Source organism: Sitophilus oryzae, unplaced genomic scaffold (genome assembly GCF_002938485.1).
Source record: "Sitophilus oryzae breed Bouriz unplaced genomic scaffold, Soryzae_2.0 scaffold_1494_pilon_pilon, whole genome shotgun sequence".
Taxonomy (NCBI): Eukaryota; Metazoa; Arthropoda; class Insecta; order Coleoptera; family Curculionidae; genus Sitophilus; species Sitophilus oryzae.
The window spans coordinates 2,910,262-2,935,936 of NW_022146163.1; the positions used below are offsets into that span (position 1 = coordinate 2,910,262).

At 32.4% G+C, this 25,675-nt stretch overlaps 3 protein-coding genes and 1 long non-coding RNA gene across 7 annotated transcripts in view; 2 read left to right on the forward strand and 2 right to left on the reverse strand.

The window, feature by feature from the left end:
• LOC115877501 (extracellular matrix-binding protein ebh) overlaps positions 1–3,626 on the forward strand; it is a 43,799-nt gene extending 40,173 nt beyond the window's left edge. For both annotated transcript variants that reach the window (XM_030893699.1, XM_030893700.1), the window contains one exon: positions 1,255–3,626. In XM_030893699.1, coding sequence (XP_030749559.1) covers positions 1,255–3,025 — 1,771 coding nt within the window. In that variant the 3' untranslated portion in view covers positions 3,026–3,626. The remainder of the gene's footprint in view (positions 1–1,254) is intronic.
• Positions 3,627–10,556: 6,930 nt separating this feature from the next.
• On the forward strand, positions 10,557–21,711 carry LOC115877503 (nuclear pore complex protein DDB_G0274915-like). Its single transcript, XM_030893702.1, has 8 exons — positions 10,557–10,571; positions 10,931–11,107; positions 11,158–11,465; positions 12,351–12,541; positions 15,240–15,480; positions 15,544–18,405; positions 18,464–18,598; positions 21,006–21,711. Exons 1-8 carry the CDS (start codon positions 10,558–10,560, stop codon positions 21,197–21,199), a joined length of 4,122 nt encoding a protein of 1,373 aa, XP_030749562.1. The 5' UTR covers position 10,557; the 3' UTR covers positions 21,200–21,711.
• A 1,443-nt stretch (positions 21,712–23,154) lies between these two features.
• On the reverse strand, positions 23,155–23,799 carry LOC115877627. The gene is made up of 2 exons (XR_004049369.1): positions 23,327–23,799; positions 23,155–23,280 (listed from the first exon to the last, which is right to left on the reverse strand). It is a non-coding gene; the product is annotated as an uncharacterized LOC115877627 (long non-coding RNA).
• Positions 23,800–24,218: 419 nt separating this feature from the next.
• On the reverse strand, positions 24,219–25,487 carry LOC115877504 (probable RNA-binding protein 18). 3 transcript variants are annotated; one of them, XM_030893703.1, is made up of 3 exons: positions 25,256–25,487; positions 24,983–25,196; positions 24,219–24,747 (listed from the first exon to the last, which is right to left on the reverse strand). In XM_030893703.1, the coding sequence occupies exons 1-3, from the start codon at positions 25,324–25,326 to the stop codon at positions 24,454–24,456; spliced, it is 579 nt and encodes a 192-aa protein (XP_030749563.1). In that variant the 5' UTR covers positions 25,327–25,487; the 3' UTR covers positions 24,219–24,453. The 3 variants fall into 3 exon arrangements, with proteins under 3 accessions (XP_030749563.1, XP_030749564.1, XP_030749565.1); XM_030893704.1 differs by having other exon boundaries at positions 24,983–25,153; positions 25,256–25,486; XM_030893705.1 differs by having other exon boundaries at positions 24,983–25,150; positions 25,256–25,485.
• Between the last annotated feature and the right edge of the window lie 188 nt (positions 25,488–25,675).

A 25,675-nucleotide genomic window follows, 5' to 3' on the forward strand; every position in this document is an offset into this window, starting at 1 on the left:
GTGTTATTTTTTACCATACTGTCTAATATACATACAAAATTTGATTTTTTTAGTATTTTGAGCGATTATTAATCAACGCAAACCGTCAATCAATGTAGTTTGAATACTGGGATCATATTAACTGGTCCTCATTAACAAATATTTAAACAGTTTTTTTTAAATTTTTTTAATGAAACAAGCGAACTATATTGACAATATTAGTATCTGTACTTAAAGTAAATTTGTTACATTTTTAAAAATAATCTAAAATGTCAATATTCCATGGGTATATAGATAAATAAGGTCTAATTTATAAGAAAATGCATTTTCTACCAAAACTTGAAGAGATATGTAAAAAATGGTATAAAACAATTTGAAAGACAATTAAATCCTGCATCTGATCCTCGTAAAATATACAGGGTGTTCCAAGTTATTGGCGTTTAAAGCTAGTAATTATTTAAAATAAATTTTTAAACACTAGGTAATAAAGTAGTATTATTTGCCGACCATACCAATAGGTATGGTAGGCTATTCAGATCGGCAAAAAAAAGTTTTTTTTAATTTCACTCAAAATGAGTTATTTGGGTCATAAATGTCCTAAATACAAAATATTTTCATGGTATCTGTCAAAATATTTTCATGATGTCTGTTTCATGGTGTGATTTTAACCAAATTTGGCACAAAAGTACTGTGGCACTTGAGAATCTGGCTATTAGTTTTTGGTGGTGGTGGGGGGTTGGTAAGGGGGTATGGGAGGAGGTTAAAAATTTTAAAAAATCGTAACTCCAAAATTACAGTAGTTAGCGAAACGCGGTTTTCAATTTAAGATTAGGAATAATATTTGCAACAAAATTTGTAATAACATCAAAATCAGTCAAAGTCGCAGTTTTTGAGATAAAAAAAATTGAAAAAAGTCCTTTCCTACCAACTTTTTATTAACATATTTTAGTATGGGCGGCTATACGTGCCTCCCGGCGCCAATTTTTTTTATTAATGCAACACAAAATTTAGTAAACAGAAAAACTTCAGTACAATATTTGGTTTTGAAATCTTATATACGCCTATAGAAAAAAAGCATTAAAATTGTTACTGTATGTTCACAAAATCGTAAATAAAACTCTTAATTTTTTTCTTTTAAATTACTCCATAGAGTATGGGGTCCGTTTTATAAATTAAAAAAAGCTCTAATTCGTGGGGACCTGTTCGTCACAAGAGTTGATAAATTTTAAATCACATTAAATTTTTATCATTTTAATCCATAATTTGTTTTTCTAGGATTGAAATTACATCTTCAACGCCGAATTATTCCGGAGATGAAAAAAAGGACGATAGTGACTGTTCCACAGCAAGTAAGAAGATAATAACTAAAGGAGCCAGAAAAGTGTTTGAGGGTTTGAAGGTGTCGATTCCGACGGAAGAATTGAATTTGGAGCTTCTTAATCACAGTCCCTTGAACAAAAAGTATGAAACTAAAACTGCGCAAGACATTTCAGAACCTTCTAATGATACTCCTGTTACTCCATCTAAGCCAAGACCTACCAGAAAGTCTAAACCAGTGAAGAAGTCTCAGGTCGGTAGTAATTTGTTATTCAAAGTAAATAAGAAGAAGAATTCTCCTAAAACTCCAACCATTATGGATACTAAAAGAGACGTGTATAATTTTGAAGAGACTCAGTGTAATACTGATATATTTGTAAAACCCACTTCTGACGATATCATTAATAAGAACGAGTCTAATATCAAAGAAACAACTGGTGGCTTAGAAAATAGTGATAATGAGAGCCTAGATTACACGGACTCCAACGGTGCAGATGCCCGATCTATATCAACGATATCTTCTGTTTCCGCCATCTCATTCAAAAAGCCCGAAGTGACTACTCCAGAAAACATAACCAAGAAGAAATATATGATAATGGGCAAGATATTCAAAAACGCCGCCAAATCCAAGATGGACGAAATCGACGAAGAACTGAGAAATATTCCCGAAATTCCCGAAATGGACAATCTGGAGTTGGTTGAAAATTACGTCCGTAGCTGTCAAAACGTTAGCAGTCCTATCCCACCTCCGATGCCGCCTCCGGCATTTGACGAGTTACCCAAGAAACCTAAAATGACTGAAGAAGAAATGAACATGCTCTTTGATCAGTTGTTGGGTAAGGACGTAACCGATCATCACCCGACTCCCGCTGCTAAATCGCAAAAGTCGGTAAGCAAGCATTTAGGTCCGAAAGTGAAAACAGACAAAAATAGTGATCAGAAGAAAAAATGTACCAAGCCGAAAAACCGCAAGCGGATGCGGGGTAATTCGGAATCGTCCGACGACGAATTCAATTTAAATAAAACGATACGGAAAAGAACTAACAGAAAGAACAACGACGATTCCGGTATCAACCTAGAGTTGGAATTGAAAGAGTGTATCGGCGTGGCCAGCAGGAAAAGTCAAAGAAAGTGCACCAGCGGCAAACAGAACATTTTAGTAGAGTATTGGAGTTCCGACGAGGAAGCCTTTGAAGCCTTGCTCGAGACTCAGAAGATTCCACCAGCCGCCAAAGAGGAAACGAAGAAAAAACCTGAACCTAAAACGGACGATTTGGAAGAAGAAATACCGACACCAAACGTACCCGAACCCGACCTTTCAAAGGAGAACCTGTTCCTTGAACCTCCTCTAATAAAACCAGTCAAACCCAACAAACTAACCCAAAAGAAAAAGATAGCTACTACCAGCAAGAAACCTAAAATTCAAACGAAAAACCCTCAAGATCCAAACATCCCCTCTTCCACGGTCAACAGACGAAAAAGGGCTGCAGCCAATCCGTTATACCATTGGTCCAGTTCAAGCGAGGACGAGTCCCAGTCCCTTATCGAGATTAAACCCTTACGAAAAGAGTACGAAGACGAAGAGGACAGGCCCATTCAGCACGGCTGGATCGTGGGTGATTCCCCGAAAAAACTAGTGACTATGTTAGCGTTAACGAAGGGCAAAAAGACGGAAGTGGACAGTGTTAAAGAACAGGGTAAAAGACGGACTAGTAACACGGCCAGCTGACGTTAAAAATGAACGCTTTTGTTAACCTATTCGCAATATTTTAACGTGCTCCTTATAGAAAACTATTGTAACGGTACGTTGTACCGGAAAGTACAAGGAAAGAACGCGTCGTAAAAAAGTTAGAATGTGTAAATATTAGTGCTGCCTGGTATATATTACATGATTTTCATAGCGTATTACTCTCTTATATATTTTTAAAATGTCCATTAATGTAAAAAAACAACAACACAAATTAAACACTCTAGTTATATTCGAAAAGTTACGCTAGATGGGTAATGTAAAGAATATGTTGATAGTTCTTTTCTCTTAGATGGTTCTCTTTACGTTATAATACTGTTTGGCAGCTTTTTAGGGCAAATTTAAGAGTTACAGGGGTCCCAGTTGTCATAAAATTCATAAAAATCTGAACTAGCCCCCCATACACCAGCGGATTTGATCGGCGGATTTAGTCGACGGACTTGGCTCGTCACATCTCAAAACTCTGGTATTAAAATTTTAATACCTGGCACCTTAAAATTTTGATGTATTTTAAAGTTTAATATATTTTGTTCCAGTGGGCCGATTTTAATGATTTTTTAAGTAGCATGTAGCTAAATTATTAGACTTTTTAGTATCCCTTTCTAAATTAAAAATGAAAGTTCTTATCCGTCAATTATACGAGGGAAAATAAAATATTGATATTTTGGTGAAAGTTTGAAATACCCTGTGGAATATGTTAAGGTATCAAGGAATTTAAAAATCATTTTATCATCTAGGTACGTACTTTCCTAATAATTTATCGATTATTAAGAAAGTATATATAATGGAAACGGATTGTTTGGAATATTTTCAGGTTAGCGGTCAGTGACTCAAAAACTTATTTGTTTATGGCTCAAAATTTCGTAAATCTTTATTTACTTCATCAGGAGATATACTACAAAGTCAAAAATAATGTCATCAGAAAGGATCAATCAAAATACACAAAAATTATACTTAAAAAACTAAAAGCCAGTCGTATCTTTCAATATAAACATTCATTACACCAATAATCTACTTTCAGTTACAAAATTTGACAAACAAAGCAGACGTTTAAGTTACAATGAAACTGACAAAAAAAATTTATAAACAAATTAGATAAAACTAACAAACAGTAAGACAACATAGTTATACATTTGGACAAAACAAAAAGAAGGAATCACACATCTTTCTTTCTAATCTAAAAATAAAATTTTTTTGTCAGTTTCATTGTAACTTAAACACCATGTAGTGTACGTTTGCTTTGCTCGTCAATTTTGTAACTGAAAGTAGATTATTGGTGAATGTTTATATTGAAAGATACGACTAATTTTAGTTTTGTAAGTATAATTTTTGTGTATTTTGATTGGTCCTTTCTTATGACATTATTTTTGACTTTGTAGTATATCTCCTGACGAAGTAAATAAAGATTTACGAAATATTGAGACATAAACAAATAAGTTTTTTAGTCACTGACCGCTAACCTGAAAATAATCCAAACAATCCTTTAAAACAGTACGGTCGATATTCAAATTCTTTATTCTGAAGTATATATAATATATTAAGAAAAAGCAAAGGCATGATTTTAATGTAAAAATTACGAAAAAATGTTAGTGTCTTCTTCAAAAGCGAATATCTCCAATAAAAATAAAGCTATTGAGATGAACCAAAAAATAAACTATAGAGAAAAGATGTACCTAGATGATAAAATGATTTTCAAATTCCTTGCGTTTTTAACATATCCCACAGGGTGTTCTAAAATTTCACCAAAATAACAACATTTTGTGTTCACTCGTATAATTAACAGATGGGAAGTTTCATTTTTAATTTAGAAAGAGGTCCTAAAAATCAAATAATTTAGCAACAAATTGCTTAAAAGATCATCAAAATCGGCCCACTAAAACACAATATATAATATTTTAAAATACTTACATCAAAATTTTAAGGTGCCCGTTTTTCGTGCCAGTGACTGTAGATAAACGTTTATCAGAATAAAAACTGATGTATTTTCACTTAGAAAGGAAGTCCGCGGACTTTATCCTTCGATCGTTTTTTAGACCAATCTAATCTGACAGATCAAGCCTGCGGATTGGGCTCGTAACAGGCTTGGTTCGCCACAGGTTTGGTCCGTCACACTAATACAAAGTTTTTATCCGCGGATTTGGCTGGTGCTATATCAAATCGGTCAACTTATATTTTGGTGTATGGCGGGCTATTAAGATTCATAAAAATATTCCTTCAAAAATATAATAATCCGATCATTGATTTAATATAAAAAAATTCTTTGTTTTTTGAAACTGTGTTGAATGTGTATTATATTATAATAATAATTAAGCAAAAATAAAAATCGATTGTCAAAACAGTTGATACAATATTACTAATTTTGTCTACTAATTCCAATTTTTTTTTGAGGGCGATTCCAAAGAATTTCAACAATTTTTTTATTTCACTAGTTGTAGTCATATATTTCTTTGGTGGATTTCTAACTTCTAAACACTTTTTTCTAACTGATTTTTGGTGTCGTTTAATATGTCTGGTAAGTGAATTTGCTTTTTGAAAAAAGTTTCAAAATGTAGCTAATAATGAAAATAAATTTCTAAAATATTAATGAAAACGAGGTATTACTACAAAACAAAAGAACAAAAAGTTCAATGAAAAAAAACCTTTTTTAAAACCGCAGTGTAAACTAGGGTTTCCAATTTTCTGGATCGGGATCCCGTTTTGAAATTCCGGGATAAGAACCTATAATCCCGGGTTCTCGGGATTCACTATCAGAATGAGAAATTTAATCTAAAGAAATAAACTAAACTAAACGTTCTCCAACACAGTGTGAGTACATATCAAAGTAAAACCTCTAACGAGGGGTTGGGGACAAAAAACTCACAATCTTTTAACATGTTTATTTAAATTTAATTTGCTTCAAGAAAAGAAGGGAGAACCTTTTTTCTAAAGAAATACTTAATAAAAATGCAGGTACATAATATCAAAAATGAAATGAGAAAAGAACTTTATTAAAATAGACAAAACAAAGTAACATTCATATTTAGTAAGTAAAAAATATACAATTCTTGTTGAAAAAAAATATAGAAAACACAGAAATATACCTTTCAGATATTGACGTTCTGCTTAGTATAAATAAAATATGATCTTCGGAAGAATAAAATGTATAAAGTCGCATTATTTTAAATTGGACATTTAAATTTTTCGCAGTTTTTGGGATTCAAATTTTTCGCTTTTTGTGCACTCCTGGAAAATGTATGTTTTTTGGGTTTATATTTTGTTGATTCGGGGGCTATTATTTGCGTCCTATAAAAGTTCATCAATAAACGTATAGTTCTTTTTTGTGACGTCCGGATTTTGTCTGGAGTTCAGAGTTCATTTATCCGGATTTCTGAGTTCACATGTCCGGAATTTTCAAAAGACTTTATGGAAACCCTAATTATTAGCAATAATTATTTTCATTAATATTTCAAAATATTTTCATTATTTTATCTATCTTTGGAAATTATTTTTCAAAAACAAATTTTCTCGCCGTTCAATAGTAATAATGCCAAAAAATTCCATACAAAATATTTCTTTTCCAAATCGAAAAATGTTGGTTTTTCTGTCGAAATTTTTTAGAATAAACCCCAAAAATAGTTGCAATTTTTTTTAGGTTTTTAAGTAAATATACATATTACCCTTGTTTCATATGAGTTAGTTCTGGGAGTTCACCGATAGATGGCTACGAGAATAATTGCATCGCGGGTCTTTCAAAAATTTAACAATCGCAAGAACGGTAAACTTATTAGGTTACTAATTCTTATTAGTTTACCGTTCTTGCAATTGTCTCACTTAATTAGAAAAGATAAAATTTTTGAAATACTGGCGGTACAATTCTCGTAGCCATCTATCAGTGAACACCCAGAACTAACTCACGCTGAATAACTAGTTAATATATAAACAAGGATATTACTAACTAATTGTTTAGATTTTTATTTAAATATCTTTATTAGCTTCCTAATTATTTAGGTATCAAACATATTCAATACAGCTTCAAAGAATTAAAATATAAAAAAATCCTTTCAAATAAATCAATAAATCGTAAGAAATAATAAAGTATATTTGTATTAGGACCCCTGTAGTTGATGGTGTTATGGATTGTATCAATTCAGTGATTTATGATAATTTTTCTATATAAAATGTACTAGAACATTATTCGTTTGACGCACCTTTGTTGCGCTAATTTTTTCACGATTTTCATGAAAAACTAATTAATTCTAGTTTATAAGCTTCAACTTTTATAATCAAAATTCGTATGCTTCTTATTTATACCTGATCGTGCTATAAATATTGTTGAAATTGAAATTTAGATTTTTTTTGAAAGTCTGCGTGCCCTTAGACATTGATTTAATTTTTGTCGATAAGTGTATTTTCCTTTTATTTTTTAAGACCGAATATGCGTAGAGACTTTTTATACATGTATTATATACTAAATTTTTTAAGATGAAAAATATATAATAACGGATAATGAACCGTTTCTTAATATATACATAATATAGGTAATCTTGTTAATATGCAAGAACTATTGCCCGATTAGGTACGGTAGGTTTCTTTAGTGATTATTTTGATTTGGTGCTTTTTTCTAATTATTTCTATGAAATTGTATATGCATTGCCTATTATAGTCCTCTTTTGTTTTGACTGAATATAAAAATTATTTTGCTGCCAAGAATGCGATTGTGTATAGTGTTTGTTAATTGAAGAAATTCTATGTATTTCTTTCTTTAATTTGTAATTTTACCTAAAGAAATAGTCATTTTTTTGTGAACACTGTATACCTAACAATATTTTATTTTTGTAATGTGCATTAAAACTATTATAAGAAAATCATTTTTATAATTTGGTATAGTTAATTGTACAATAAAATTATTACTAGTTAAATGTTGTTTAGACTCTTATCTCTCTCTCTCTCTCTCGTTTCTTCTCTTTAAATTTTTATAGCATATGTACAGGCTTACGTTTCGTCGCACGTATACACGCGCCTAGTACAATAAGCCTGTTATTTTTGTCGATCTTTGCATTTCGTGACTGAAGTCGCGTTTTGAGACAGAAAACCTTATTTCAGGAAAAAATAATATCAACCTAAATGATATCGACATATAGGCCCAAAAGGGGCCTTATTTTGACAGTATGAACTTTCCATCCTAAAAAGTTTTTGTTTCCGCTGTTAATAGCACTGTTACTCATAAAATGGGTCATCCTGTATCTTTGAATAAAACGATTACTCTGTATAGATATACAATATAAGGCGAGGTCAAATGATGTATATTATACAAGGTGAGTCTTAAATAAGTGCAAATATTTTCAGGGCCGGTAGATATTGACAAGAGAAACATATTTTCTCTTTACCGTTTTTCAAATAAGTCCAAAATAACCGAGTTACTTTGAAAATTAAAAAAAAAAAATGATTTTTGCTTAAATTTTGGAAACTGAAGACTGAAGTAAATAATGTTCTAAATGTCAAAAAATCGCTTTTTCATGAAGCTGGATTTATAAACTCGGGAGTTGAGGTTCAGTTGCCGTTCAAAATGTTCAACGCTATGAAATGAACGCGCGCATTTATAAAGTCAGTTGGTCGAAAAGTTGGCAGTTCGTTTTACGTCCAGCGGAGTTCAAAGATGGTCAATGTTTATGTCGGCAGTTGCGGGCAGTTGGCGACCGCTGGCGACGTTCGGCGACAGCCAATGAATAGGCGCCTGTCGATCACGTGAAGCACAGTACGCCGATGCATTGGAAAATAACCCTTATTATTGTTTCATTATTTCTGTTAATGTGATGTTTATATTTTGCGTAATCGTGGATTACTGTGTTTGCACTTTGACAAATACCAGAAGTATTTTTAAATCGAAAGAAAAACGTTCGAAATTTTCACAATTCCAAACCTAACCTACAACCGAAACTGACAGTTTATAAATGCAAAAATATTGAACCTCAACTGCCGCGAACATCCAACTGCAACTGAACCTCAACTGAACGCCAACTTCCGAGTTTATAAATCCAGCTTTTTATTTGTAAAATGTCCTAAGTTCCATAACCAACAACATATATTAAGCACTATGTGCCACGGTTATTAAATTATTGTATTGAAAAAAATTCTCAGAGACCGCCACCCGTTCTTACATTGGTTATACAGAGTATTCCAAAAAACATGTGCCATCTCTGATGGGGAGATTCCTCATCATAGGTCCGATTCTGCTTTGTTTAGTAGCTACAGGGTGTTAAAGTCTTATTAAAACATGTGCGCCACTGACTTTTTTCTTTTGATATCAAAATTGTGTAGGCCGTTTAATGCCAATTAAAAGTTATCTCTGGATATTTTGTCGAATTCGGCCTCCTTGGTGAGATCAACGCAGTTTTATTAATCACAGTTAATAAAATTAAATTAATAAATTATATATTTTACCTAATTTATTATATATTATTACCTCGATTATTACTATTAGCCTTCTATTAGTCCAACCTACAGCAATTTCAAATAAAAAAATAATGGTATTTAAGATAGTTACAAAAAACCTAGCTTTAAAAAGTTTTAACATCCTGTAACTCTAAAACTGTGCAGTCAGTGGCGTACACGTTTTTTCAGAAAAATATTCCAGTGATAACCCGTATGCACGTCCCTGGTGAATATGTTGGCACTATTTTAGCCAATGACTAAAGGGTCCATTTTAGCTTTAAACTGTGGCTTTAAAAAATGTCGCATTTATAGTAACTTTTACCCTCAAAATTTCATTCGAAATGCTAAAAATACTTGGAAGAAAATTATAATAAATCGAAAAAATATAAAGACTGACCCAACCAAACTGACCACACCAAACACCCTGTAGCTACGAAACAAAGCAGAATCGGATCTATGTTGATATCAAAGGTTGATATGAAAAATAAACCTTTCATTATTATGTGAGGAATCTCCCCACAAGAGAGAGCACATGTTTATTAAAACGCCCTGTATAACAAAAAATGTCGTTTTACTTGAAATATTGATTTTGGCTCTTAGAACACACACACATTATTTATTTCGCCTTGTCTTCAAGTCCTCAACTGGGTCTTTTCTGGAATTTCTTTCTTGTAAATTTAATCAACTACCTATGTTGCCACATTATGAAAAAATTGTTTTTTAACTAAAAAAAATTTTTCAAAAAAAAAATTCAAAAAATTTCAAATTTTCCCTTTTTTGGGGAAAAAACTTTTCTGGGGTCCAAATATAAAAAAATATATATAATGGTATAACAATCAGTAAAGACAGTTTTGAATAGAGCAAAACCCATAAAACAATTAAGATATTATTAATTTTTAAAAAATTAAAATATCCTGGATACGGGCCGTAATTCAGTAATTACCACAGAACACTTCTGTATTGTCAAAGAGTAGACTCTTTGCCCTGGCTCTTGCCCTGGCTTTAATCTTAATCTGAGGTTTCAATTATGAGTTTTATGTTGGCGACATTGGGGTATTATTGTATTATTTAAATTAAAGATACGTCCATCCTCTTACCATAATATGTACTTATTAAAGTATTTGTGTTTTTATAAAACATTTATTAATAATTACACATTTAAAGATTTGTATTATTTTATATTTTTCCTAATTTTTACATTTGAATGTTTTCTTATTGGCAACATTGAAAGTAAAATTCATACTGTCAAAAATTTAACGGTTGGTGTAATTGACAACTTGCCTAACCTCCATAAAATGGCGTGTTTTATCTTTAGTAAATTACTGTGCTTAATTTTTACTTGCATTTAAAATACCAAGTTTAAACAAGTAAAATTATAAATCTTGTATAAAGGGATGCGCGAAGTTTGAAAATAATTTTAAGTATTATTTATCATATTGTGTGTAAAATTTATATGTAAACGTTAACGATGTTTAGTTCAAAGAAAACAAATGATTCGGACCATTTGAATAATTCGAAAACTAAATTTAACAACAGTTATAACAGTGTCCCCAAAGTGACTTCAACTCCTTTACATGCCTCGCCTGCTTCAATGCCAAGAAGAAACAGTATAGTTTTATCGCCACCCAAGCCACATCTGGGGAGCCCAAGAAGGTAAACATTAGAATAATATGTTCTATTACAACTACATCATAATTTTTTAGGTACTCCTTATCAGAAATGAGTCCTGCAAATAAATCATCCATAACAAATAGGTCCAGTCACATACAAGGACCATTATTAGCATCATTAAGTTATAAAGATAGCGTAAGCATGTACGAAGAAACCAAAAGCCCTGGACTAGTCGAACGAGTGGTTTTATATAATGAGGAAGCAGAAAGAAATCATGAACCAACACATCAGGAGAAATATGATAGTCCCGGATTGTTTCCAATAGTTCATTTATTTAAAAGGAAACCTCCAGTTTTAGATCAATCTTTAAATAGGGTTAAAATTAAGTTATCTAACTCAGGTAAGCATATCAATATATTTTTATGAGGGTTTATTTACTGAGATATATATTGTATATACAACACACAAGGTAATTAAGTACTTGTGAAATACGGTGAAATATTTCTGAAACATACAGGGTACAGGGTGGCGCCTCTCATATGAAGAGGCTCCAAGGAAAATGACAGTTTGTATTGAAATAAAATTTGATGAGTTTTTTTTTAATATAGACAGTGTGTCCCCAAAATAATTTAAATTATTTCTGCTCTAGGATAAGTGTCCACTTTCTGCAGATTTCTGTGATTTTTTTTCAGTTAAACTGAGACAGTCTACATTTTTATTTTATTCTTCTCTTACCCTACGATAAGTTTCCATTATTAGCAGATTTCTGTGATTTTTTTTGGTTAAACTGGCACAAAATAAGAAGATAGTTGTTAAAATTGAACTAATTTGTCAGCTATGTTAAAGTAACGTCAGAGGGATAGTGTCTGCCACCTAGATTTTATCGAATACTAAAATTCTACTGAGACTAAATCATAAAAATGATAATAAGCTAGGAAAATCTTTGTTTGGGGGTTAGGCAATCTTAATAGTATTTTGAGGAGACATGAATTCTCTATTGAAAATTTAAATAATATATTGAACGTTTCATTTAAAATAGAAGATTGCAACATTTACAAAAAGCTACTTTTTGATATGTCATTTTTTGGGACTCCCTGTAGAACTCTATATTTTTAAAAATGCTTTTAATTAACCTACAGTAGAGCCTCCTCTTCGTATGTGTGGTGCTACCCTATCCATGTATGGTAAAATAGAAGTGAAATACTGTATTTCATAATGAAATTCGTCCCAGTCATTAATCTCTCAATTTTTGTTAATTATTGCTGAATTTTTGTTATTCTTATAGATTACTTAAAACACTCACCTCTTCAGCGTAGTAGTCCCAGAAATGTTGATGGAGTATTGAGGCCAAGATTTCAAAATCAACATAGTTTTTTATCTTCATCTCCTAAAGGCAGCAGTAGTAGTGAGACAGGACCAAAAAGTGTTTTAGATGCTTTAAAGGAAATATCAAGGAAAAGAATACATTCTAATGAGGTAAATATAATATAATACAGTAGACTTTTCACAATCCGGAGTTTAACCATAGTTTTTTTATTGCAAATAATTAATCTTCATACAATTTTATGACACCCGTATTTTTTTATTTTACTTCAATTTCATCCCATTTTTTTAAAAAAATTAATCAATATTAAGAATTTCAAATTTACACTTGCAATCTCTGACGTCACCTATCAAAAGTGTCACGGTTTGCCACCAGGTACAAAGGTAAATAAAAACCATTTTTCTAAATGTATTTTAAAGTAGATATAAAATTAATTGTAAAATAAAACTTAAGAAACTCTTCGACGGCTTTCATCCAAAAGAACAGTTATAAAAACTTTTTCTGAAGAGCCTTCAGAGTTATTTAGACAGCTCTTCACAAAACAAACTTTAATGCCCTTCATTACAAAAATAATAAAGAGGGTACAACAAAACAAAATTGAAAACTCAAAGTATTTAACGCCAAACGCAAAAGCAACAAAATACAAATCTAACCTCGAACGCCTCGAACATCCGAATAACTTTGGTAGTGTTTAATGCTTCGATAAAAATGGCAGTAACCTGTTAATTATAAAAATTTAAGTTTTAATTTCTAGTAGTGAAAAATATAAAAGTAAATTTAATATTGGGGTAATAAAGAATAATCCCACATAAAAACGTATTTTTTAACGATCTTAATAAAAATAGAAAAATCTAACGTGATTTTAAGATATATGACGTAAATACGGTAGCAGAGAACTAGATACGCCATAATATTATTCTTCAGTGGCTGGAGCGCCCTCTGTCAACTATTCAGTCAAATGCTGATAGGTGATGTCACAATTTTCTACGCATCATTTCAAACCAGTGAAATTTGTATTGAATTTGATTTATTATTTATTCCTTAATTGTGCATTTCTTTTTGTATTGAGGGAGTACTTTTTAATCACTTCAATTGAATTTTATATTAAAAATAACAAAAATTTACTATGGTTAAACACCGGATTATTCTACCGGGTTCTTCTCAAAAGTGGCTCACCCCTATAACTTTTTATTTTTTAAATAAATAAAAAAACGAGATTTCGTATGTTAGTGTATGACATAAATTAAGATTGATTGACATATTCAATTGTTTTTTGTTACTTCCTGTTTTACCGGAAATTACTACAACTTTTGATTTCTACATGGCACCCTCGGCATATTTCTACTTTATTTCATAGAAAATGATACTCCGAATAGAATCCAAACCAAACCAAACCAAACCAAACTTCTGACATATTCGCATTTGGTTTATTTGAAATTGTAACATACAGTTCATAACGACAATTTGACTTGAAATACCAAGTGTGTGGTACTAAATTATTCGTAAAAAAAATGCTTTTTCCAAATATACTAATGAGCCACCCTTGTTCCACTTGAAAAAATTGAGATATGATTAAAAATAAGCTTTGAGCATCTTTTAACCAGCCAGGACAAGACACGAAAAACATTAGACGATAAAAACTGTTTTCCCAAGGTTCCTTGATTAAAAATTAGTGTTTTTAACACAGCCATGGCAGTCTAGATGGAAATTTAAAATATGATTTGTCTTTAAGCAAAAATGTCAAAAGTTGACATATGATATGTCATTCTATTGAGAGTGTCATTTTCTATCGAATAAGGTAGAAATATACCGAGGGTAAAATCAAAAGTTGTAGTTATTTCCGATAAGATATGCATTTAATCCATTCCTAGATAGATGGAGCAGGTGCATTTATATAAAAAAAAACAAATTTTCCAAAAAAAATCCTATTACCATTTCTCCTTGAATGTCTAAACTACCACAGCTGTGAATCACCCTGTGTATTAACACTATACAGGGTGTTTCCTACGATGTTCTCTATGGGTATCTCGGAAACTACTGAAGATAGAGACTCGGTTAAATGGGGAAAGAATTGCAGTTTTGTGGGATCATAAATATGCGCCTTTCAGATTTTTGAAAAAGTTTCTGGCTTACTAGATATTTCGAAAAAAACAAATTTTGGCTATTTTAAAAATTGTCCCTAATTCCATTATAAGCTATTTTAGACAAAAAGTTTTCAGATGAAAGTTGTAGATAATCACATCCTTAATGAGATTATATCCTCCGTTTTTTTCTAAAGCCTGTCATTTTTGAGATATGACACAAACATATGTTTTTTTAAATGGAAACCATAGTTGGCAATGACTTCATAAAAAGCGCCATTTTTCAAGTTTTTCAGCGATATAAGCTGTAATATGTTTTTTTTTTCGAAAAATTACTGAGTTATAGCCAATTCTTATAATTTTTAAACAATTTCTTTTGAAAAATGGCGCTTTTTATGAAGTCATTGCCAACTATGGTTTCCATTTAAAAAACATAAGTTTGTGTTATATGTCAAAAATGACAGGCTTTAGAAAAAAAACGGAGAACACAGTCTCATTAAGGATGTGATTATCTACAAATTTTATCTGAAAACTTTTTGTCTAAAATAGATTATAATGGAATTAGGGACAATTTTTAAAATAGCCGAAATTTGTTTTTTTTTTAAATATCTAGTAAGCAATGAACTTTTTTAAAAATCTGAAAGGCGCAAATTTATGACCCCACAAAACTGCAATTCTTTCCCCATTTAACCGACTCTCTATCTCCAGTAGTTTCCGAGATACCCATAGAGAACATCGTAGGAAACTCACCCTGTATGTAATATTTTAGGATTACGATTTAAATGAGGATTCCGGTAAAAGACTTCGTACAGATCTTCATAATGGTACTCCAACAACATCCAAAAGGTTAAGAGCCGACTCACCATTATTAGATGTATCACAGGATCATTCTCCAAAACAATCCCAGAAGAAACTGTGTGTTTATGATGAATACGCTGCTTCAAAATCATCAACAGACTTCTCCTTTCTAAAGAATATTGAACCAGGATTAACAAAACGGAAAACAATAAGTTAGTATATTTTGAATCAAATAGTTAAAAAATAAAGTACTTATTTTTTCTTTTTATTTTAAGGTACTTCTACAGAATCTTTAAAGGATCCAAAGCAAATCAAATTGATTAGTGTTGAAACTCAGACTGTACCTGCTATAGAAGAAAGTAAATCAAACAAGACTGATTCACCTGGTGACAGAACTGATAGTCCTGGCGTTCAAAAAGCTGAAAATTCAATAAGAATTTTTAATCATATGTCTCTCGATAAAATTAGAAGAAATCGATTGGCAGCTCTAATGGGAAACCTGGCTGGCAAAGAAGCTGATTTAGCTGGAAGTTCTATTAATTCAGTCATTGGACAAAACAGTACTTCAGCTCAGTCATCATCACAGGCTAAAGATGTTACAGTTTTGTTAACACCTTCAAGAAATAAAAAGGAAACTGATACAGTGGATAAACCTTTAACTTCGATTATTTCACCGCCTAAATCAAGAGAAACGTCACCAGTGAAATCGGACAGACATGTTCATTTTAATTTGGCAGCTTCTACTTCCTCTACCTCTGGAGATGGACAAGTTACACTCACTCAAACGACGGTTTCCCTTGTAACACCAATTACTTCATCATCGGTAAACAAAGCAGCAATTAGTTTTCCTGAACCGCTAAAGGATTCCACCAATGCCATACCTACCTCGAAAATAAATTCAACAGCAACTGCTCCATCGTCCCAGTTTTCATTTGGAAATATTGGTTCGCCTACTTCAACTCCTCAGAGTAGTTCTGTAAAAGAACTAATTAGTGGTGCTCCTTCGATTTTTACAGTCCCAAAATCTCTTGAAAGTACTCCAACTAAAACGCCTGAAACTGCTAAAACTACTAGTCCTCCAAAAGTTGGAGGTTTTAAATTTGATTTGAAGGTACCGAGTAGTAGCAACGTGGTTTCCTCTACTACTGCTTTGACGCAACCTAGTTTGACGTTCTCACCGAGTTCTTTAGTTAGTTTGCCTTCTTCATTAACTAGTTCTAGTTCAACACCGACATTTTCATTTGGTAAAACAACAGATACTAAAAGTGATACAAATGTCAAGAATTCTTTTGCTTTTGGAGTAAATACATCATCTAAAGAAAATAATGCTATGACTTCAAATATTTCTTTTCCTGTTAATCCGACAGAATCTAAAAAGGATATTGCATCGTTGCCAAGTTCAAATATAATTAATTCGTTTTCGTTTGGAAAACCCCTTCCAAATGTTGATCAATCAAAGAGTTTTAATTTTGGGTCTAAAACCAATATTAATTCTACGACGGCTTCGGCAGCACCCACCTTCAATTTCCAAGTAACTAAGTCACCTACATTTAATTTTGGAAACGCATTAAAAAGTTCGGGCGATCAAAATATTTCAGGCTCCACAGCAGCAACTCCTTTCGGGTCATCAACAGGAAATGTGGCAACATTTGGTTCAGCTATTTCTTCTGCTGTAACATCTCCTCCTCCAGCATTTGGTTCTTCTGTTTTGACTACTACTAGTTCAACATTCATAACTAGTTCTGTAGCAAGTTCTAACAATTTGTTTCCAAGTAGTTCACCTTTTGGTAAAGGTATGCCTACACCTCAAGCTAGTTCTTCGTTGATACCAGCAACCACCAACACCGCCGCCGCATCTAATTTCACATTTGGCGAAAACGGAGCTTCAAAAGCAACACCTATAAGTAAACCTTTTACCTTTGGTGATAGTAAGCCGGCCACCACAGTCGCCTCAATTTTTGGTGCTCCAAAACCATCAATTCCCAGCATTGTTAACAAACCCACTAACGCGGCTCCGATTTTTGGCAGTACTGCAGAAAGCTCTCCTGCTTTTGGGACAACTTCGTCCGTCGTAGGATCGGTGTTTGGGAACACTTCAACAGTTACAACGACGGCGCCAATATTTGCCGCCACCACAGCATCTTCAATATTTGGAAATGTTTCAAAGCCTAGCGTAGCTTTTGGTTCCGCGCCAACTACCACAGCTCCAGTTTTTGGTTCAGCGTCAACTGCATCCGCACCAGCTTTTGGCTCAGCGTCAACTACATCCGCACCAGCCTTTGGTTCAGCGCCAACTACATCCGCATCAGTCTTTGGCTCGGCACCAACTTCTTCAGCACCAATTTTTGGTTCTGTGCCAACTACTTCGGTACCAGCGTTTGGTTCCGCAACAACCACTTCCGCCCCGGCTTTTGGTGCAGCGCCAACTACTTCAGCATCAGTTTTTGGTTCAGCGCCACTTTCGACGGCTTCAATTTTTGGTTCTGTACCAACTACTTCGGCACCTAGCTTTGGTTCTGCACCAACCACTTCCCCTCCAGCTTTTGGATCAGCAGCAACTCCTTCAGCCCCAATTTTTGGTTCGTCCTCGACTAATCCAGCACCAAGTTTTGGAAGTGCCGGGTCGGCATTTGGGGCTCCAGCCACAACTCAAGCTGCAATTCCTTCGTTTGGCACTGACACTAAACCGCCTTTTGGGTCTACTAACGTTTTTGGAACGGGAAACACGGAAACTACTAATTTTGGTGCTCCTTCGGCGGCAATATTTGGAGCTACAGCTCCAAACAAAACTATGTTTGGCTCCACAAATGCTGCAAGCGTGGCACCGACGCCCACCTTTGGATCGGCTACAAGTTCCGCCTTTGGTAATGTTCCTGCCGCATCTTCTGCCTTCAACACTGTTACAACTGCGTCTACAACAACTCCATTCGGATTTGGATCAAAACCGAATTTTTCATTTGGTTCTTCTAACGAGAACAAAACTAGTACTGCCTTTGGTTCGGGGGCTGGTAATTCTGCATTTGCGAAGCCAAACAGTACTCCCAATGGTTTTGGAAATACAGAAAAAGGGTTCAGTGCGACGTCGGCAGGATTTGGTAATACCGCTGGAGGATTTGGCAATACCGCAAATACTTTTGGTAATTATAAAAATTACATTCCCGCGAGGAAGTCATAAATACATATTTCTTTTTTCAGGAGCAGGAAATAATAATGCTTTTGGTTCATCGGTGCCTTCACAAAATGCAGGTTTTAACTTCAGTTCCAACTCGACGCCGACAGCATCATCTTTTATGACACCTGAGATACCAAAGCCAACTTTTAACTTTACAGGTATGAGTATGTTTTATTTTACTACTTTAACCACATGATAAAAGCATGCCCAATAATAAGACAGATCATTTTAACTTATCTTATGCAACAAATCTCATGGCGGCAATTTACACAAATCTTCATGCACTTTTGCAGATCTAACGTTTTTTTTTTTCGGTATAGCAGCGGAAAAAATAATTTAGCCGGCTAGCGGCTTATTGTATTATATTCTTAAAGTACCTATGCTTAGAATCTTCGAAGTCTCGTTAATTCTGTCTCAGCACGCGATGAGGACCTTACCAAAAGATGTCAAAAGGTTCAGTTTCAATATCATTCCTAGCGGATTGTAGCGGCTTTAAATATACGAATCTAGCGGGTATGCAACTGCAAGTGTTGGCAACCTTCAAGGTTATTATACTCTAAAGGTTACCTCACCTAAGCCTAACCAATCATAGCGCGTGACGTCAGCCCGAGACCCAGTTCCTCTTTGTCTAGCCTAGAAGTTATATGAATTTTGTCTCTCTTAAAATAATGCAAAATACAAAAAAATTCGTATATTTTGTAATGTTCAATATTTTTTTATAAAATGTAAAAAATTATTTTCATATAATTTAAATGAAATGTGTAAATGTATTAAAATGTATAAAGTTAATTAATTTTGAAGATTTTGTAAAAGGATCTTATCGTGAATAAATCTTGTTTTTCTTTTTCATCAATATTTAGGTATATATTTATAAAGATAGATACAATAAATAAAATTTAATATTTGGAAATTATTATCAATACCCTTACATTTTTATTTAGTAATATCTGAATTTGTATAGTTATTGAAATAAATAAATCAAAGTACCTAATCAAAGCAATAAATTATTTATTTGTAATATAAATGATGTATATGCAAATTTAGTACAAATAGTTTTAAACAATTCAGAAATACCAATTTTACGACATGGTTTGTATAATTAATTTCTAAATATGTATATAAATAAAAATAGTTTACATTGTAAAAAAAATAAAATTTCTTAGCATTTCTGTTTTATTTTCTTAAAACTTATTAGAACAAAAGTTGAATTTAAAATTTATAAATAAACTAACCGAAGTTGTTTTTGTTATTTCTTAATTTTTTGGTCCTCTGCTATCAATAATTCTTCCTTTAGAGATAGGATAGTTTTCAATTCATTATATTTTAACAATAATTCCTCATACATTGGTTGACCAACACAAGTAATAACAGCTCCAGATGCCACGGTACTGTGTTCCTTGGCAACATTTACATTGCTTTCCTCGAAATTTTTCATTAGTAATTCCTCCACCGTCACTTGTGTTCTTCTTTGTTCAACTCGTTTTTGCCTCAATGGATCAATTTTGTCAGGTGGACTGACTTTTTTTTATTATTACATAAGATTCTACTCATACCTATATAACTAAAAATATTATATTACAAAAAAGCCGAAAAGCTTTAAATTATTTACCAATTGCTTTTAATGTTTTTTTTAGTTTCCAAGTCCTAATAATTCCTCTTACTTGAAGATCTCTTTCATAGTCGTCATCGGTAAAATGGTCTGAACAAATCCTACAAGTTTCTACATTCCATTTTCCATCTCTACAACAACTCTACAGTATGTTTTATAGGATTTATCGTTTATGAGTGCGATTTTCACATTACTTTGCTACTTTTTTATGAAACTAAATATGCTTTTATGAAACTAAACACAGGGCGAATTTGTGATGCGCAGTAGTAAACAGATGTTGAATACAGATATGATGCGCAGTAGTAAACGCAACGTCTACCGGCAGCCAGACGGATACCGCACTCTGTTCAGGAGAGAACAAAAGATATTTAAAGAACCAGCTTTCTTAAAATTCTCTCTCGAAAACTAGACTATAGACTATTAGCTCTTAGACTATAAGTAAAACATCGAAATCGTTATGGAAATGAAAATATAAAATGGCACCAATCACAAGCAAATCGTAAAACCTGCTTAACGCATGAATATACGTATAAATAATATAGATTATCGATTGTATGGGAGGAAGGAAGTTAATTACCGCGACCTTATAGATCTATTGTGCCCCCCTTTCTTGAACTATAACTTTTCATAGTCTCAGGATTGTAAGAAAAGCCAGTATCCGAGACGGTTTTCCAGAGGTTAGTTCTCAATCTCCGATATCAATTGTACCAAAGTTTATTGCACGAATGCTTGTCGTCTCGACGCTCATTGATGATGTGTTCTGGTGTTTCCCCATTTTCCCCACAGAACTGCATTCTGCGCCGTTGTTTCTTATCTTCAATCTACTTAGGTGTTCATTGAGGAGACTGATGTGGTGTCCTATAAATAATATTAGACACCTTTTTTAGTATTTTTATTTAAACATCTATCTTTATTGCTTAACCTACACAATATCATATAATATCATTTTTTTAAAGGAAACACAGCCAATGCTTCATTTACTGGTTCAAGTAACCCCTCTGCTTTTGGAACCACCGCACCAAATTTTTCCGCTACAGGTCCCAGTTTTGGAGCCGCAGCGCCCCCTGCTGCAGGTGTGTTTAACATCGGCTCTGGATCTACATCTTCAGGGCGAATGAGGACACAGTTAAGGGCAAAAAGACGAACATAATATACTTGTATGGCTATGTATGACTTATAACTTTATACAATAATATTTATATGCTTTTTTATGAAAGTGTAACTCATATATATAAATATAGTAAAGGATGTAATTAACAAAGTAATGTGGGAGATATGAAAGAACAAAAGTTTGTTTTTAAATTTATTTTTAATGTACCGTTTTTTTTAATTAGATAAATATTCTTATTTAATACTATTCTGTTTGTATGAAACTATTTCAAAAGATGTAAATATGCGACGTAAGCATGATCTATATTTTCTTATGTCTTTATTTTTGTTGTATATATTTATAAATTATTTATGAAAATGTGATATATGTAATTATACATAAAGTTTTATTATTCGTCATGCTTGCAGATGCATATGCGTACAGTGATGGAAAATATGTTAAAGTTGTTTATTTTTACTCCAGATTTGTCGATTTTTTAAGTATGTCGCGGGTTCTTTTCTTGTTACAAGATTGTATATTTTAATAAGAATAAATTTTTCAGTAATTTAAAATTGTTTTACTACTTTCTTAAATGCAGCTGGGGCTTCCAAGTTTTACCTTATGGCTACTGTATAAATAAAAATCTTTGATACAAGTTTAGTACAATTCAGGAGATTATTACTTTTTAAAAATGAGGGTGGGTGTTTGTAGAATTTTTTTCAATTTGGCGATTCCCTTCAAAGATAATAGGCTTGTTCCATCATATCCTATTGGTATGTTTTTTAAACGTTTTTGGATACTACTTATTATAATAAGTGCACCATTAAAATTTCAAAACGAAATCTTTTGCCGTTTTCGAGATATGAGAGCTTGTTTGTAACGGCTAGACGAGGCCACGCCCCCTCGTGACGTAGTTCCACTACACCCGACTTCGGCCGTCAATCAGTTCGTAACGGAAACACTCATTTGAATTAATGTGATTTGTCATTTTATCGTTATTTAGACTATTTCGTTGGTTTATTTTCACAAGATGCATTCGGTAGGAAAAGGGTTCAATAAAGCTGATTCGGGCAATCTCCCAGAAGCGGACATTTTTATGATAATGGATTATTTTAATAAAAATAAGGAGTTTATTAGTTCAGAAATGAAGGAAATAAATTTACAAAGGTAACTAAGTAAACCCTTTAATTTCTATTATATTTTCCTTCTAAGATATTTTCTATTGCTTAAATACCTATATCTGTATCGGAAAGCAGTGGCGGCTCGCTAGGGTAAAAAAACAAAGGGTTATTTACCCTATATGAAAGAAGGCAACCTATGCATTCTCTTACCTAACCTATGCAATCTTCTTCTATTTGTAACATTAATACAATTAATTAGCACTTTGAGGCTTTTCGGCTAATTATTGAATTAACAATTGTTTATTGTTTATATTAATAATATAATTAAGTTAGAATATAAATATAATTAATATTGAATTAATACATAATAATTGTACAAGTAAATAAGAGACTTTCCTCAAATATATATTTTTTTGTTTCCTTTAATGACTAAAGTAAATTTTAAAGCGCTAGTACCTTAAAGTAATATTATTATATATCGAAGTGTGGCGAAAAACATTTTAACACGGTTGTAGAAAACTATTTTTAATTATTTTTGAATTTTTTTAAATTTTATATTATGGATATTATCTAAAGGTTTATGAAGTAAGAAACAATTAAAGCATTATTATAAATACTAGTGAAAAAAGTGTAATAGAAGCAAAGTGTAATGACTGTGCCGCATCCGAACGTGCAAGCACGCGGTAGCATTTCTTATGTGGCTGCATAAATTTGATGGTTTGAAATGCGCTCCTCTTGATTGCTCTTGATCATGCATTTTAAGATCCTTGTCTACTGTATTGGCCCCGAAATGAAAGTTTTCATTTGCCTCCTGCCTCGCGTCTTTTAATATTTCCTTAATAATGGCTGCTTGTTCTCTTTTTTTCGCCAATCCTCGAGGCTTTACACTTTACAGTATTTGAAGCAGAAGATCGTTTTTTTGGCACTCAAAAATGTAAAGAATAACACCTGATTTTAATTTTATTCTTCCCGATTTCATAGTTTTTAAGTACATATATGTAATTTTCTGTCTTCTTCAACCTATATTAAAAAAAACAGGAAACACTACTTGTAAGTATTAACGTACATTAAAGTGATCTTCACAACAAAATCTGGTGCCTCTGTCAGGGACAAAATCATGTCTTCACATTGCATGCTGCCATGCTCGTCTTAACTTTATGTCGGACGGTAAAGAAATAAATAGTTTTTCTGGGGACTTTTTATTCGTATTTGTGCATTCTGGCACTACATAACGTTTCCTTGTCTTTTTTACACTAATATTGAATAAAAGAAAGACTTTAGTACTACACTACGTTATACTATAAATTTAAAACACACTTTCTGTAATCGGGCAAAGCAGACCTGTGCATTGTATCGAGCGCGGTCGCCAGCCGACCTGTGGTGCTATGACGTAGCGGCTGGCCACGCCCCTTTCTCGCCCAATAGATGTTTGTACGTGTTTTTGAGGTACTAAACGTACGAATAAAATTCTAATTTTTGGTAGATCTGTTATTTTTTAGTTGTACTTTCGATTGGTAAAATAAAAAAAAATTGTGGAACAAGCCCATTGCTTGTAGGTGGCTGGTAAAAAATCGACGTACTTGGCATTCTTCGACGGTGCTGCCACCATTGGAAAACCACGTAGAACACCGACTTATACAAATACACGAGGTTAAATAGCGAGTATACGAAAAATTTGTTCTACCATTATTTGAAAATTAAGTTCAATTTGTGAAAATTCTAAAAAAATAAAGAGCTAAATCTTTTGATACCTTCAGAAGATTTAACGTGTTTTTTTTTCAATAAAAATAAATGATTGATTGATATTATAGTATGACAAGAACAAGTCAAAGTTTACATCATAGGACAAGCCTATACATATGAAACTGCTCATTAAAATTTTTTATCCAGATATTCTTTTGATGTTAATACCAATCAATACTTGCAATATAAATAATAAAATAATAATACATATATAGTAAAAACAGTAATTTATTAGCACATAAAACATGTTTAATTAATTCACACATTATTTACAGTTTAACAAAAAAAAATGGCCACAGAATGATAAAAACAATATAATTTTGTACAGCAATGATTTATGAAAGATAAGTACTAGATAATGACAATGTATTTTCATGATTCTCTTAAATTAAAATTTAATAAAACTAATTATAACTAAAATAAATAACATGACTCCTAATTGCTCTACTTTTATGGTTTTCTTTTACTATATGGTTTCTTATGTCTATCATTTATTCGTGACTTGAAATTCTTGGAAGTAGTTCCACAAGGCTTTTCTTTATTAAATTGAAATTGTTGTATGACAGGCGTTTTAGTCGATAAAGAATCATTTATTTTCAACTCGTCTTTCTTCTGTTCCATGAGTTTCAATTTAGCTTCGATGGCTTGAATTTGTGAAACTCGATCAGTCTTTTTGGAATCTTTGGACAAAGCTAAGGCAGGAATTGAAATTTCAGGTTTCGGTTTAGGGACAGGAAGGTAATCCTAAAAAATTAATGAGTTAAAAAATGTTTAAGCTAGTTACCTAATATATATGTTACGGTCAAAGTTGTAAAACCAGCCTGTAACAACTTAATTATAGCCATTTTCGTAAATATCCAGGCTATGACAATATTATCCAATGAAATATGAATATGAATATTACTGTAAGTGTCCTGTATACATCATTGTCCCTAACATATAAACAAATCATTAAAATTTAATGTATAATGTTATTTACCTCATCGGCACTATGAGCCCATGTAACTGCAATCTTCCTTTGTCCAACTAATTTTCCGTTAAGAGATTCTTTGGCTTTTAAGGCATCTTCTGATTTCATATATGTTACAAAGGCATATCCTCTTGGTTGGCCTGCTAATGGACCGGTACGATGGAATATCAAGTCAAACTTCTCGATTTTGCCATATATTTGGACGAGTTTCAAAAGTTGATACCAATAAAGGAAATATTATGTTAGGATTACACTTTACAGAAATATATAATTAGTACTTACTCGGTGACTCTTGGGTCCAAACTGCCAATCCATAATTTACGATCGTCTAAAATATCAGTTTTATTTTCCATAATAATTCTACTAAATCTGACTAAATATAGCAATCTATTTTAGAAAATTGGAATTGAGGAATGACTAGAAATGACAACTTTTTAAATATAGAAAATAGAAATATAACCTAAAATAATTTGGAGAGATGACAAATGACAGATTAGCCAACAGACCATAGCAAACAAAACTAGATTGACCAATGTTGCCAATAATATAAAAAGATAATAATCTAATGAAATACGTTTAAATCTGTTTAAATACCCATTCATATTTTTTCGAAGAGATTTTTTTATTTGAGTTTTCATATTAATTTAGTTTTAAAATCAGACAAATTGGTAATGGCGTATTTTAAATGACTGAATTGAGTTT

Excerpts from the sequence above, each read along its gene's own strand:
- LOC115877503 (XM_030893702.1), top strand. Across the intron at positions 11,466-12,350 it reads AATTAAGTTATCTAACTCAG|ATTACTTAAAACACTCACCT; the intron begins GTAAGCATATCA and ends TTATTCTTATAG. Across the intron at positions 12,542-15,239 it reads AAAGAATACATTCTAATGAG|GATTACGATTTAAATGAGGA; the intron begins GTAAATATAATA and ends GTAATATTTTAG.
- LOC115877504 (XM_030893703.1), bottom strand. The coding sequence starts at position 25,326 with ATGGAAAATAAAACTGATATTTTAGACGATCGTAAATTATGGATTGGC. Across the intron at positions 25,197-25,255 it reads TTGGACCCAAGAGTCACCGA|GTATCAACTTTTGAAACTCG; the intron begins GTAAGTACTAAT and ends TTTCCTTTATTG. Across the intron at positions 24,748-24,982 it reads GGGCTCATAGTGCCGATGAG|GATTACCTTCCTGTCCCTAA; the intron begins GTAAATAACATT and ends TTAATTTTTTAG.